Here is a 15,801-nt window from a genome sequence, read left to right on the forward strand (position 1 = left end):
TCCCTGCCATTGGAGCAAACAATTTTGAGCTGAAACCTCAACTAGTTGCTCTACTGCAACAGAACTGCAAGTTCCATAGACTTCCATCAGAAGATCCCTACCAGTTTTTAACTGAGTTCTTGTAGATCTGTGAAACTGTTAAGACTAATGGAGTAGATCCTGAAGTCTACAGGCTCATGCTTTTCCCCTTTGCTGTAAGAGACAGAGCTAAAATATGGTTGGATTCACAACCTAAAGATAGCCTGGACTCTTGGGATAAGCTGGTCACGGCCTTCTTGGCTAAGTTCTTTCTTCCTCAAAAGCTGAGCAAGCTTAGAGTAGATGTTCAGACCTTCAAACAAAAAGATGGTGAATCCCTCTATGAAGCTTGGGAAAGATACAAACAGATGACCAAAAGGTGTCCTTCTGACATGCTTTCAGAGTGGACCATTTTGGATATATTCTATTATGGTCTATCTGAGTTCCCTAAGATGTCACTGGACCATTCTGCAGGTGGATCCATTCACTTAAAGAAAATGCCTGCAGAAGCTCAAGAACTTATTGACATGGATGCAAATAACCAATTCATGTACACTTCTGAGTGGAATTCTGTGAATAATGGGATGCCTCAGAGGAAGGGAGTTCTTGAAATTGATGCTCTGAATGCCATATTGGCTCAGAACAAAATGTTGACTCAGCAAGTCAACATGATTTCTCAAAGTCTGAATAGATGGCAAAATGCATCCAACAGTACTAAAGAGGCATCTTCTGAAGAAGAAGCCTATGATCCTGAGAACCCTGCAATGGTAGAGGTGAATTACATGGGTAAGCCCTATGGAAACACCTATAACTCCTCATGGAGAAATCACCCAAATTTCTCATGGAAGGATCAACAAAAAGCCCCAACAAGGCTTTAATAATGGTTGAAGAAACAGGCTCAGCAATAGCAAGCTTTTTCCATCATCTTCTCAGCAACAGACAGAGAATCCTGAGCAGAGCACCTCTAACTTAACAAACATAGTCTCTGATCTGTCTAAGGATACTTTAAGTTTTATGAGTGAAACAAGGTCCTCCATCAGAAATTTGGAGGCACAAGTGGGCCAGCTGAGTAAGAAAATCACTGAAACTCCTCCTAGTACTCTCCAAGCAATACAAAAGAGAATCCAAAAAGAGAGTGCAAGGCCATTGATATAATCAACATGGCCGAACCTAGAGAGGAAGGGGAGGACGTGAATCCCAATGAGGAAGACCTCATGGGACGTCTCCCAGACAAGAAGGAATTCCCTATTGAGGACCTGAAGGAATCTGAGACTCATATAGAGACCATAGAGATTCCATTAAACCTCCTTCTGCCATTCATGAGCTCTGAAAACTATTCCTCCTCTGAAGAGGATGAAGATGTAACTGGAGAGCAAGTTGCTCAATATCCATGAGCCATCATGAAGCTGAATGCCAAGTTGTTTGGTAATGAGACTTGGGAAGGTGAACCTCCCTTGCTCATTAATGAACTAGATACATGGGTTCAACAAACATTACCTCAAAAGAAACAAGATCCTGGTAAATTCCTAATACCTTGTACCATAGGCACCATGACCTTTGAGAAGGCTCTGTGTGACCTAGGGTCAGGCATCAATCTAATGTCTCTCTCCGTAATAGAGAATCTGGGGATCATTGAGGTACAGCCTGCCACATTCTCATTAGAGATGGCAGACGGATCACAAAGACAAGCTTATGGATTAGTAGAGGACGTGTTAGTGAAGGTTAAAGGCCTTTACATCCCTGCTGATTTCATAATCTTAGAGACTAGGAAGAATGAGGATGAATGCATCATACTTGGAAGACCCTTCCTAGCCACAGCAGGAGCTGTGATTGATGTTAACAGAGGAGAATTAGTCCTTCAATTGAATGGGGACTACCTTGTGTTTAAAGCTCAAGGACATTCCTCTGCAACCATGGAGAGGAAGCATGAAAAGCTTCTCTCAATACAGAGTCAAACAAAGCCCCCACAATCAAACTCTAAGTTTGGTGTTGGGAGGCCACAACCAAACTCTAAGTTTGGTATTGAACTCCCACATTCAAACTCTAAGTTTGGTGTTGGGAATCCACAACATTGACCTGATCACCTATGAGGCTCCATGAGAACCCACTGTCAAGCTAGTGACATTAAAGAAGCACTTATTGGGAGGCAACCCAATTTTTATTTATCTAATTCTATTTTTATATTTATTGTTCTTTTATGTTTTATTAGGTTCATGATCATGTGGAGTCACAAAACAAATACTTAAATTAAAAATAGAATCAAAAATAGCAGAAGAAACAGCACACCTTGGAGGAAGGGCTTACTGGCGTTTAAACGCCAGTAAGGAGCATCTTTCTAGCGTTCAACGCCAGAACAGAGCATCTTTCTGGCGTTGAATGCCAAAAACAAGTAGCATTCTGGCGTTTAAACGCCAGGATTGCACTCTGAGGAAAGCTGGCGTTAAACGCCAAAAGCAAGCATGGAACTGGCGTTCAACGCCAGAAACATGCTGCAAACTGGTGTTGAACACCCAAAACAAGCATAGAGCTGGCGTTTAATGCCAGAAACAAGCATCAATCTGGCGTTAAACGCCAGGATTGCATGCAGAGGGTGTTTTACACGCCTAATTGGTGCAGGGATGATAAATCCTTGACACCTCAGGATCTGTGGACCCCACAGGATCACCACCTACCTCAACTTGCCTTCTTTCTTCTTCACACAATCCAATAACACTCTTCCCCAAACACCCTTCACCAATCAACTCAATCTCTCTTCCCAATTACCCTTTCACCACTCACATCCATCCACTATTCCCCATAAACCCCACCTACATTCAAAATTCAAAATCTCTTTCCCACCCAAACCCACCCTAAATGGCCGAACCTACTCCCTCTCCATTCACTATATAAACCCCTCTATCCTTTTTCATTTTCACGCACCACAACCCTCTCTTCTTCACCTTAGCCGAAACCACACACCTCTCCCTTTCCTCCATATCCTCTTCTTCTTCTTCTCTTCTTTCTTCTTTTGCTCGAGGGCGAGCAATATTCTAAGTTTGGTGTGGCAAAAGCATAGCTTTTTTGTTTTTCCATAACCACTTGTGGCACCTAAGGCCGGAGAAACCTCTAGAAAATGGAAAGGGAAGACAAAAGCTTCCACCTCCGAGTCATGGGAGATGGAGAGATTCATCTCAAAGGTCCATCAAGACCACTTCTATGAAGTTGTGGCCAAGAAGAAGGTGATCCCTGAGGTCCCTTTCAAGCTGAAGAAAATGAGTATCCGGAGATCCGACATGAGATCCAAAGAAGAGGTTGGGAAGTTCTGACCAACCTCATTCAACAAGTCGGAATCCTAATGGTTCAAGAGTTCTATGCCAATGCATGGATCACTAAGAACCATGATCAAAGTATGAACTTGAATCCAAAAAATTATCTTACAATGGTTCGGGGAAAATACTTAGATTTCAGTTCGGAAAATGTGAGGTTGGCGTTCAATTTGTCTATGATGCAAGAAAACGCACGCCCCTACACTAGAAGGGTCAACTTTGATCAAAGGTTGGACCAAGTCCTTATTGACATATGTGTGGAAGGAGCTCAATGGAAAAGAGACTCAAGAGGCAAGCCGGTTCAATTGAGAAGACTGGACCTTAAGCATGTGGCTAGAGGATGGTTGGAGTTCATCCAATGCTCCATCATCCCCACTAGCAACCGATCTGAAGTTACTGTGGATCAGGTCATCATGATCCATAGCATCATGATTGGAGAGGAAGTAGAAGTTCATGAAGTCATCTCTCTTGAATTCTACAAAATAGCCGAAAAGTCATCCACCATGGCAAGGCTAGCTTTTCTTCATTGATATTTTGAGATTTATAGTATATTCTCTTCTTTTTATCCTATTTGATTTTCATTTGCTTGGGGACAAGCAACAATTTAAGTTTGGTGTTGTGATGAGCGGATAATTATACGCTTTTTGGCATTATTTTTAGGTAGTTTTTAGTAGGATATAGCTACTTTTGGGGATGTTTTCATTAGTTTTTATGCTAAATTCACATTTCTGAACTTTACTATGAGTTTGTGTGTTTTTCTGTGATTTCAGGTATTTTCTGGCTGAAATTGAGGGACCTGAGCAAAACTCTGATAAGGAGGTTGACAAAGGACTGCTGATGCTGTTGGATTCTGACCTCCCTGCACTCAAAATATATTTTTTGGAGCTACAGAACTCTAAATGGCGCGCTCTCAACGGCGTTGAAAAGTAGATATCTAGAGCTTTCCAGAAATATATAATAGTCCATACTTTGTTCAAGTTTAGACGACGCAAACTGGCATTTGACTCCAGAAAACCAGAGTTAAATGCCAAAAATATGTTACAACTTGGCGTTTAACTCTAAAAGAAGCCTCTGCACGTGTAAAGCTCAAGCTCAACCCAAGCACACACCAAGTGGGCCCCGGAAGTGGATTTCTGCATCAATTACTTATTTCTGTAAACCCTAGTAGCTAATCTAGTATAAATAGGACTTTTTACTATTGTATTAGACATCTGAGATTTTACATCTTTGATCACATTTGGGGGCTGGCCATTCGGCCATGCCTGGACCTTCATCACTTATGTATTTTCAACGGTGGAGTTTCTACACACCATAGATTAAGGGTGTGGAGCTCTGCTGTACCTCGTGTTTTAATGCAATTACTACTATTTTCTATTCAATTCAGCTTATTCTTGTTATAAGATATCCGTTGCACATTAACCTGATGGATGTGATGATCCGTGACACTTATCATCATCCATCCTTATGAACGCGTGATTGACAACCACTTCTGTTCTACCTTAGAACGAGCGCATATCTCTTGGATTCCTTGATCAGAATCTTCATGGTATAAGCTAGAATTATTGGCGGCCATTCCTGAGAATCTGGAAAGTCTAAACCTTGTCTGTGGTATTCCGAGTAGGATTCAGGGATTGAATGGCTGTGACGAGCTTCAAACTCGCGATTGTTGGGCGTGATGACAAACGCAAAAGAATCAATGGATTCTATTCCGACATGATCGAGAACCGACAAATGATTAGCCGTGCTGTGACAAGAGCATTTGGACCTTTTTTACTGAGAGGATGGGAAGTAGCCATTGACAACGGTGATGCCCTACATACAGCTTGCCATGGAAAGGAGTATGAAGAATTGAAAGTAAGAAAGCAGTATGTTGCAGAGATTCAACAGGGACGAAGTATCTCCATACACTTATCTGAAATTCCCACCAATGAATTACATAAGTATTTCTATCTTTATTTTATGATTTATTTATTATTATTTTCAAAAACTCCATAGTCATTTGAATCCGCCTAACTGAGATCTACAAGATGACCATAGCTTGCTTCATACCAACAATCTCCGTGGCATCGACCCTTACTCACGTAAGGTTTATTACTTGGATGACCCAGTGCACTTGCTGGTTAGTTGTGCGGAGTTGTGACAAAGTATGATTCACGTTTGAGAGCACTACCAACTTTTTGGTGCCATTGTTGATGATCACAATTTCGTGCACCACCTGGTAAAGATCGACTAGGTGCCTTGGGGGATAGCAGGTACGTGACCAATGGTCCTTTCCACCACAACGGAAATACTTATCCTCTATTAATTTATTCTGCCCGATATTTCTTTCTTTATCCCACTTCTAGTGAGATCCTCTCTTTTGAATATAATTCCTTTTCCTTCCATAATTTTTCTTGCTACCAGAACCTTGCCATTTACCTCTTCTGGGGTAATGATTGAACGCATTTACTTCAGGAAATGGGGCGGCGCCAGCTGGACGCATTTCATGATTCTTTAAAAGCAACTCATTGTTGCGTTCAACAACAAGAAGGCAAGAAATTAACTCAGAATATTTTTTAAACCCTTTTTCTCGATACTACTGCTGTAGGAGCACATTCGAGGCATGGAAGGTTGAGAAAGTTTTCTCCAACATATCATGATCAGTTATCTTTTCCCCACATAATTTCATTCGTGAGGTGATTCAAAACATTGCAGAATTATATTCATTAATGGATTTAAAATCTTGTAAATACAAGTGCGTCCATTCATATCGGGCTTGAGGAAGTATCACCGTTTTCTAATGATTATACCTTTCTTCAAAGTCTTTCCAAAGATCTGCATGATCTTTTAATGTGAGATATTCATTTTTCAATCCTTCGTCAAGATGACGACGAAGAAAAATCATGGCTTTGGCTTTATCCTTCTGTGATGCATTATTTTCAGCCTTAATGGTATCTCCAAGATCCATTGAATCAAGATGAATTTCAGCATCTAGTGTCCATGATAAATAATTATTTCCAGATATATTAAGAGCATTAAATTCAAGATGAGAGAGCTTTGACATAATGAAAATTTGTTACCTGAGTTTTCCTAAAAATTTGATTAGAGTCTCGTGCTGATAACGTGTTGTGAAATAAATAAATAAGAAAGATATAAATATAAGATAGAGAAATATAAATATAAAACTCTTGTATTAATGTTCACTAATATAATTATTTTGATATAATAAAAGTAACTTATATATTACTAATATAAGTAGTATTGTATATAAAGAGAGAGAAGAGTATAAAAGAGAGAGAGAAATATTGCTCCGTAAAAGAAAGATTATTATTGTTTGCTTGTGTTTTTCTCAGAGGCAATAGACCTCTATTTATACATGTATAGGGGAGTCTAATTTTAACATACATTTAAGATTATTCTTCCTTGAAAAAGTAAGCTCCACATAGGAATGGGCATCCACGTCCCATTCTTATCACAACAAACATAACATTTTCAATACACTTTTGTAAATTTTATTATGCACTAGTGTGACACATGCATATTATAATTAAGCAACTTTTAACTTGTTATCAGGAGAGTAGTCAGAAGAGATGAATGTGTCTGGTTTAATGTTATCAAAGTATGACTTGATTCATCCAGAAAGTAGTTTTTTAGTTTTTTTGTATATTTTATTTGTCTGTTGATTTGAAAATAATAGCTGATTTGGCAAAAATTGAGTGGTTAATTCTAAAATCTTGCCAAATAAGTAATGTTGCTGACATGGTATTAGTAGGAGAAGAAAGATGTCTTAAAAGTAACAGTAAACTTATCCATTTATTTTTATATATTAAAAATAGATGTGAAATATAGCCAAGACCAAAAAAAAAAAGAAAAAGTCTTAGGAACCAAATATTTTTATTAAAATTTGACCAGCACTTAACCAGTAAAAGAAAAGTGAATAATCCCACACCATTGGATATAATCTTACACCATTAAAAATACTAGTGATGACTAATTGATGGCTACAAATCACAAAAACTGTTGTCCCTAGCACTCTTAAAAAAATGTCAAAATGTAGCTCTACATAATTTTATTCTACCAAACATGTTAAAAATGAGCTGAAGCGTAGTTTGCAAACAAAAACATCTTTCACGCTAACTGGTGGAAGAACCCACATTCAACCAAGATTTTAGTCAAATTTCCCATTGTATTATTATTGTTCTAACATCTGAACTCTGGCAAAATGTTCTAATCCTATATTTAGTTAACTCTATTTATTTAACATTGCAATACTCCACAAGTCAGCTCTTTGTTTAGCTCACTACCAAACTAATTTAGTCATGAAGTGTTCAAGGGAATCATGGAAACAAGATCTAAGACTGAAACAATTCAGACAGCTTCCGGATGTAGCAAGATTAACGAGACTGCAACACATTACATCTGTATTCGCCCAATGCCCAGATAGGGAATATGTTTCTGTATGCAGCATAAGTGATCATGCAATTTCTGTTGAACACCCCCATGATTTCCTAACAAGAGAGAAAAGAAACATTGATTTAGTTGATTTCTTTTGCTATTTTAACAATTTAAATTAAATATAGAATGCAAGATATGGGGTTTTGAAGTCAATACCTCTTGTGGAAAGTCACCATTGTCCATCTGGAAATTTATCAAATATGCGGCTGCACGGTGCAATGGTTTTGGATCTCTTTTGGCCTGTTCACACATTTACATTCCACGTGAAATATAAAACTATATGATAAGAAAAATGCAAGATAACGTGAATTTTCAAAGCATTGCCATGGGTTTTATATAATACATGCATCAACGCAGGTGGGATATATATAAGCTATTTAAGTTTTTTAAAAACTATCGAAATGATAAATTATCCTACTTTAATGAGGAATGGATTTGGTGCAATAATAAACTAATCAGTTCAAAACCATGGCAGCAGCACAAAAGTAGCAAATATTTTGCTGTATATACCTGTCCAGCAGCAATGAGAGCCAGCAAGGCCCACGATGTGTTTACGAGATGAGCCCTATTGTTTTCAAGATTTGAATACACCTGAAAGACAGACATTGGAAAAAAACTATAACTCTCAGCCTTTAGATTCTTGAAAGTAATAGAGTATTCTAACTGAATGTTACTTATAAACAAAATGCAATACGTTATATCAAAATTGTATCAGTTTCATAAAATTCATCGTCTTATACTCTCCTTTCCTTCCTACACACTTCCCAGAAAGTTATAATCTCGGCAACTTCTTTATCATGTTTATGCATGCACTACTCAGAAAAGACTCTCCCACAAGCAAATACTTAGTAGTTTTAGGGATTTTTAAGAAGAAAAATAAATGATATTAGCATTTAGAAGCAATAAAATTAACCTTATTTTGACAAGACAAATAACTCTCTCCCCAGCCACCATTTGAAAGTTGCTTAGACAGCAGAAATTCACAAGCTTTGCGGATGGCTGGGCAATCACTGTAACTCTTTCCAGTAGCAATCAACCCATTTATCCCAAACCATGTGGCATAGGTGAAGCAAACTCCCCATGAACCATACCTGTTAAGCAGATTTGAGTAGTTTAGAGGTCTACTAAACTAACAGTTCCATTCATGATAAAGCAAGAGGTCGAAACCACATGATGCATAAATCAACAATCAAATCAATAGAAAAAAAAAACTTGAAGATAGTGGTTTCTAAAATGGGAGTAGCAAACCATGAACCATCTGAAGCTTGAACGCTTTCAATATACGCAGTGGCTTTTTTAATACAGCGGCTTATTTCTTCTGGGCGATGCATGGGATATAATTTCCGAAATGATGCCAATGCTTGCAGAGAGGCTGATGTACATTCCACATAACTATAGCATATAGCAAATAGAAATATTAAAAGATTCAAATGATGGGTTAAGGAATAGGGAGAGGAATGCAAAAATTTATATTGAACAAGCATTTGATAGCTTACCAATAATCAATAACTATATCACCAAAAGTTTCCGCTGGATTTATTATCTGACAAGAGAAAGCATTCATCTAAGTGTGTATCTAATCTTAATCCAAAATCAACTTCCTAAATTTTCAGGATCAACTTGTCAGCTGTAATTCCAAAATCTAGAGGAAAGGCTAAAAAGTTTTGTTCACAAACAACAATTTCAAAGTTGTAGCTTTTGTGGCATAACTTCAAATACATGTTCTTGCCGAATTGAGAAATGAATTTTGAGCAAAGATGGCAGAGGGAGAATTGACTATATTGTAGCAGATTTTCATACTTTATTATTCACATGGTGTAATTCAAGTAGGCTAATTTCTAATTATTCATAAAAGAAAGTTACCTCCAGCCATCTATATGATCGTGTGAGTTCATATGTTGCAAAGCCACCATCTTTGTTCTGTAGCGTTGGGAAAATAAAATTAATAAATACATCTTTGGATAATAACATTGATTCTTCAAACAGATTCAATAAATTTTAAGGAAGCTATTTGCTCATGCACCATGGATCACAGTCAGACACACAAGATATTTAAAATAAATAAAAATTGATAGAAGAAATGAACAAATTAATGAGAAAGAAAAGGTTAAATAGAGAAAGGATACGGTATCTTTACAAGAAAGAAAAAGATAACATGAAGATCTTCTTCTTCCACCAATCTATGAATGATTTATTTTCTCAAACTATTCAAATAATCTAGCTTCAGCCAAGACGAGTCTATTACCTGCAATGAGAGCACGACATTAACAGCATCGTATAGCCTCTCTATTTCGATTGGCTCACCAGCAATCTTCGGTGAAATTTTGGAAAGTAATAGAGCAGCCTGAAAAGTAGCATATTTATCAATGTGGCAGAATAAATTAAACAAATACAATTTCTTCTACTTTTTTCAATCAATAATTACTTTTAGTCCTTCAGATGTGCAATCAGATATCGGCCATCCATGATCTCTAGTTGAAAAAGGCCAAGCACCTTTGGAAATGTGACGGTACCAATAATTAAGATCACCTGGACAATCTTCTAAAACCTTTTGCAAGAAAAAGAGAAATGTTGATCAACAAGGGTGAACTGATGCAACAATAGTAATAAAAGTGTAAAAGTTACCTGTGATTTCTTAATAAATGAATGAGCTTTTTTAATAGTTTGGCCATATTCTTCAATGAGGTTAGATGAAATAATTGCTTGGACCGCAAATGCAGCATCCCATAGTTGACTTCCATTGTATCCCTGCAACAAAAATTGGTTAAAAGTAAATTTTATGATGTAAGCTTTAACAAAAATTAGTTACAAGTAAATTATATGACCTTAAGAAAAGCCCAATAATGCTGCAACAATAGTTTCACATATTACTTATTTTGCACCATATAAATATCAATTTTACGTCCATATCATTCCTAATCATCTGTGAATATGTCCAATTACATCAAAAACATCTTCTGATCACTCTGATAAGAGAGAATAGGTTGACTAATATGTGGACCTGCATTTTCATGCCATCTTCAGCAATCCACAAATAATCATTAAGCCTTGGAAGATGCAACTTGAAGGCCTCTGAATTTGGATCTTCTATCCAACAGCAGAGCATATTCAACACCTGATTGAGAACCATGCAGAATAACATTAACAAGATATTTAGTATTTCATTTTTATCCCCAAAAATAAATGAATAAAAATTGTCAGTATTTTTGCTAATTAAGTCCCCATTTAGCTATATATATAATAGGAACAACGAAGAGGTGCTTAGACATCCACAAAAAATATAATCAACAGTTCAACACTAAATGAAAATAACACAGTAAAAGTAAATCAATATGTAACCAAAGCCTAACAATTATTTTGGTCATCAGAGAAGGAAGTTATCCAAAGATGAATAGGAGGAGATTTCTAATACCCTAATGCAAAGGGTGGGAAGTTAAGAAACAATGAATAGTTGAAGGGAAACCTTGTGACTCCTGTTCCCTAACTCCCCTCTCAATAATTACCTTGTTTACAGGACCTATGCAAATATATCGAGTATTCTCATCTTCATAGTGTATATGCTTCATTACAGTCGTTAGAGCCCTTTTTCTCAACTTTTTTCCAGGCCAATGCATCATAATGGGCTCAACGACCTTGTGTAGAGTGGCCCAAAGAACATCCTGAATGAATGGATGAGGATAGTACAAGTCTTCCTGCATGAAACAAAGATAATCCTCTTGTAACGTTATCTTTGCACAATTAAATTGGTAACAATTTTAGAGAAATCAAATGCTGATTTGCAATGCCGCATTGACGGAGTTCCCAACAATCTGACACTTTCCACCTATATTCTTTCACACAAGTTTAATTTCATCACAAAAGGAATGAGCCTCTGCATTACTCAAGCTTCAAGCAAAGGAGAATTTCAAAATTCAAACAATAGAGGACACTAAATATATAAAAACTATTATTGCATTATCACCTATCAGGTAAAGCTTTTTTTGGGAGAATCAGTGCTTTAAAATAGAAATAACATGCTATAATGGTGGTTTATAATGGCATTATTCTAAGGACAATGATAAACATATAAGAAGTATCCTAGTAATTGCTTGGTTGATAAGGGGGTGGCAAACAAAGTAGCCAGTAATAATAGTGACGTAATGGTTGCCACTGTAGTTTGTAGATGGGTATTATGTGGGCATAAACAATAGTAATTGGTTTTGCTTGGATATAAGTTCTGGTATCAATTCAACAAGATAATCAACATATGATTTTGATGAGAAAAAGAAGCCAATACGAGGAACAAAGTGCAGATTCTATTTCCATGCAATTGTTAACTACAAGAGAAAATTCTAAGTGTGGAAGCTCAAAAAATTTTCACAACTTACAAGCATCACTAACCTTAGCACACAAATTACGAGCTTTATCCCAGTCTATATCATGATATGGTATGTTATAGAGCTCTTTTCTCAAAGATAACACTGTTGGTGTGATTGGACCAACAAACCTCTTGCCATATAAGTAGGACATGGGCAAATAGACCATCCGGCAATGACACCACATCCTTCCTATATAGCACAAAAAATATAACTCAGTGAAAAATACATATAACATTAAACAGTATTTAAGATAATTCACCCAAAAAAAATTACAATAAACATAGAAAACTAATTTTAAAATGATTCTCTATATAAGTAATCAACAATAGAAGTTATTCTTAAGAAATAAGGATTGCATACACTGCATGAAGTTACACATACTACTATACCAGCCTTTTATTCAGCAACCAGGATATACAGTACTTAATCATGACACAAAAGTTTTCAGATTGAACAACAAATAAATTCCAGCACAAACGTTACATCGGAAGTCTTTTGTAAAACTTTATATTAAGTCATATTGTTCAACCCAAAATTATATATGTATCTCCCCAACAACAAGATCAGGTTTTATGTTTAAGTTGAAAGGAGTTCTCACTATCATCTTGCAATTTGCTCTACTCCTGGGGTAAAAAATCCAACTAATATACAAAAGCTAATCATATCAGAAACTTGATCCATTTGTAAACATCCTAACAAGAAACACTCAACTGCAAAGCGTGGAAGAAAAATGAACTCTTAGAGACAATCTATCATTTAAGTAACAGTTCATTAACATTGATAACCACTTAAGTGGCCAGTTGTTCCTAAATTGGAAATATTTTTACCTGTATGTTAGTTTATGTATTCTCTCTGAGCATATTGATGGATAAACAAATAGAATAAAGCATAATAACCTGGATGAAATGGGAGCAAGTATGGAAGTAGCCATATCTCAGGGGGCATGGGATTATTTCCTGACCATTCATGTGCCCCAAGCACCTATAATCAGGAAGTAGAAAATAAAAAAAGTACACCATATACATTAGTAAAATTATTAAAAATGTCTTAATATTCATATGATGAAAATTTAAAAATAAAAAATAAAAAGACTCAAAGGTAGGCTAAGATTTTAACTGAAAGCCACATCTTCCCCCATGATGTTATGTAAGTAGCACCACCATGTGATTGAATCCAGTTACGTGCCTTCTCCATGTCCCCTCCTCCATCATTTGGTCCCTCACCAAGTAATCTTAGAACAACATAATTCAAGACAGAGCCAAACATGGTGCTTGGACCTTCAATATGCAAACCCCATCCACCATCCTTGTTCTGTAGTTACAGTTAACTAATGAGAATAATTTCTAGGACAAACCCAAAGATTAGGGAGAAGGATGGCACAAAACTCTTACCTGTTGATTATATAGATATCGACATATTTCCTTTTTATGTTCTTCTGTTAAGACTGCATTCAGTGCCCCAGTGACAGAAAGTGTAATTATCTGTTTGATTGGATATCCCAAACAGTATTAGATATCCACAGTTATCAAGTCAGAAGAAAAACAATGTCAAACATAATTTTAAAGGCAAAAGTTGCAGGATTGTCAAAAACAATGTGTTTCAAGGCCAGAATATGCATAATATAGCAATTAACCCAAACATTATTTGAGTTCTACAGTTACAGTTGGGAGGGAAGACAATTTCAAACACAATTTTGAAGGTTGAAGTTTCAGTATTGTCAAAAAGCATGTGTTTCAAGGTCATAATATATGAAATATAGCAATTAACAGAGAAAAAAATTTCACACAGGAAAAAAGATTAAGTGTTCAAAACAAAACTTACCAAGCCAGGCATAAGAAACATGGGACCTCCATAATCTCCAGGCCAGTGTCCATCGTCACTCTGGAGGGTTGAATGGAAAGTAATGGCCCTTTTTAATGTTCTTGTCACAGTCTCTTCAGTAACATCTTCAATATCTTTCACTCTGACTTTAGGTAAGATTTCACTAATTGGGTTCTCTTTTGCAAACTACAATGTTTTGTAAGAAACATCATTGAACTTAAAAGGATTGAATTTCTGATATCAGAAACTTATAGCTTTGATACCATAACAAAGCACAAAATATAATGTACAACCTCCCAGTATAACAATATGATAAAATGATTATCTAAAATAAAATGCACTCACTTTAAAGATTTAAAAATCACTTCTGAATTGATTTCCACATTCAAAGAAGGAATAAATATCAAACAAGTACCCAGTATAGTAATAGCTGCTGCAATTTTCTAAGAAATTAATAAACTAGTTCAATATCTGACTACTTAACAGCGAATAAAACCACAACTAAAAACAGAATTTATATAAGAGGGGATTATTATGCCAATAGCAACCAACTTTGTACACAATGCTGAGAACTGCACAAGGATTAATTCCGCACCCAAATGTAGCAGAGAAAACAACTCATGATCTTACCGTCCTAGACCCACCTATTCAAACATATCATATGTTGTCTTCTCTATATAAAGTATGAATCATTAATAAGTCTAATCCTTAAATTTTATCAAACAGGGACCACTAATCTAATCAAATGCTCTTGCAATTTTTGATACTTTATTTAAAAATAAAAAGAAATAAAAAATTATAAAGTATAAATTATAAATAAATAAAACAAATTTACTTCAATATGATCATTCCAAAAGAATTGAGTGATACATAAAACATGAAAGAGACAAACAATACAAAGTCACTAGCAGTGTATTCATCGAAAAAGCATAAAAATACATTACTCGACAATCACCACATTTAATATAAAAATAAAATTTAACAAATGGCCAGTGACCAGCGGAATCATATTTGTCATGAAACCTCGAAGTAAAACAAAGATGCACAATTTCATACAAAAACCAACTCAACTTAAAAATTAAATTAAAATATCGATAAAATGCCGCCTAAACAACGCCAAATAGAAAAATGTGACAAAAATGCATGTACCATTGTAATTATGACTATAAGCACAATTATAATCACTATTATAAGTTCTACCAAGAATTATCATCATTATTATAATTACTAATTCTTTCGTCTTTACTATCTTTGGCAATGACATTAGAAAATGAGGAAAGCAAAAACTCAAACACGCAACGATTAACTCCAAAACCAAAAATACAAAGAAACTAATCGCAAAAGAAAAAAAAATAATCAAAACTCGAATGGAAATTAACATAAAAGAGAAACGAGTACCTGAATGCGCATGAGGAGATCAGCGCTATGCTTGTGTTCGAAGCGATTCTCGCGGAAACTCTTGCGAGCGGCTTCAATCTGAGCGAGCTCTTCTGGAGATCCGAGATTAGGATCGAACTCCCAAATCTGGCGGCCAACATGATCGTTAAGTGTCCGAAGCCATGGGCTTCCGCCGTCGGAAACCTTGAACCTCCACATTCTCTTCGGTCTAAACGAAACGAGAATGGAAAAAAGTTTGAAAGTGACAGAGATTAAATGCAAATGCAAATGCAATTGCAAATACGAAAGTGAAAATGGAAATGGATGTGAAGGAAAGTATGTAGGAATGAGAGTAAGTACAGGCCACAGGGTTAAGAAGAAGCCACACGACGTTGTAGAAGCTGACCTGGCTCTAATGGTTGTTTGCTGTTGATACCTTTTATGCAATAATTATAGTTTTTAATGTATTTATTATATATTTAATAAAA

At 36.1% G+C, this 15,801-nt stretch overlaps 1 protein-coding gene and 1 non-coding gene across 3 annotated transcripts; both read right to left on the bottom strand.

The window, feature by feature from the left end:
* Window positions 1-308: 308 nt before the first annotated feature.
* On the bottom strand, window positions 309-416 carry LOC130983920 (small nucleolar RNA R71). Its single transcript, XR_009087888.1, has one exon. It is a non-coding gene; the product is annotated as a small nucleolar RNA R71 (small nucleolar RNA).
* A 7,280-nt stretch (window positions 417-7,696) lies between these two features.
* Window positions 7,697-15,532, bottom strand: LOC130981918 (cycloartenol synthase). 2 transcript variants are annotated; one of them, XM_057905679.1, is made up of 18 exons: window positions 15,335-15,532; window positions 13,937-14,122; window positions 13,507-13,596; window positions 13,232-13,426; window positions 13,012-13,096; window positions 12,138-12,304; window positions 11,261-11,449; window positions 10,759-10,872; window positions 10,383-10,505; window positions 10,183-10,305; window positions 10,003-10,101; window positions 9,621-9,677; window positions 9,254-9,300; window positions 9,006-9,149; window positions 8,671-8,848; window positions 8,268-8,348; window positions 7,914-7,997; window positions 7,697-7,810 (listed from the first exon to the last, which is right to left on the bottom strand). In XM_057905679.1, the coding sequence occupies exons 1-18, from the start codon at window positions 15,530-15,532 to the stop codon at window positions 7,697-7,699; spliced, it is 2,274 nt and encodes a 757-aa protein (XP_057761662.1). The 2 variants fall into 2 exon arrangements, with proteins under 2 accessions (XP_057761662.1, XP_057761663.1); XM_057905680.1 differs by having other exon boundaries at window positions 13,937-14,061; window positions 15,316-15,532.
* Window positions 15,533-15,801: the final 269 nt, after the last annotated feature.

Source organism: Arachis stenosperma, chromosome 5 (genome assembly GCF_014773155.1).
Source record: "Arachis stenosperma cultivar V10309 chromosome 5, arast.V10309.gnm1.PFL2, whole genome shotgun sequence".
In the NCBI taxonomy this organism is placed as follows: domain Eukaryota; kingdom Viridiplantae; phylum Streptophyta; class Magnoliopsida; order Fabales; family Fabaceae; genus Arachis; species Arachis stenosperma.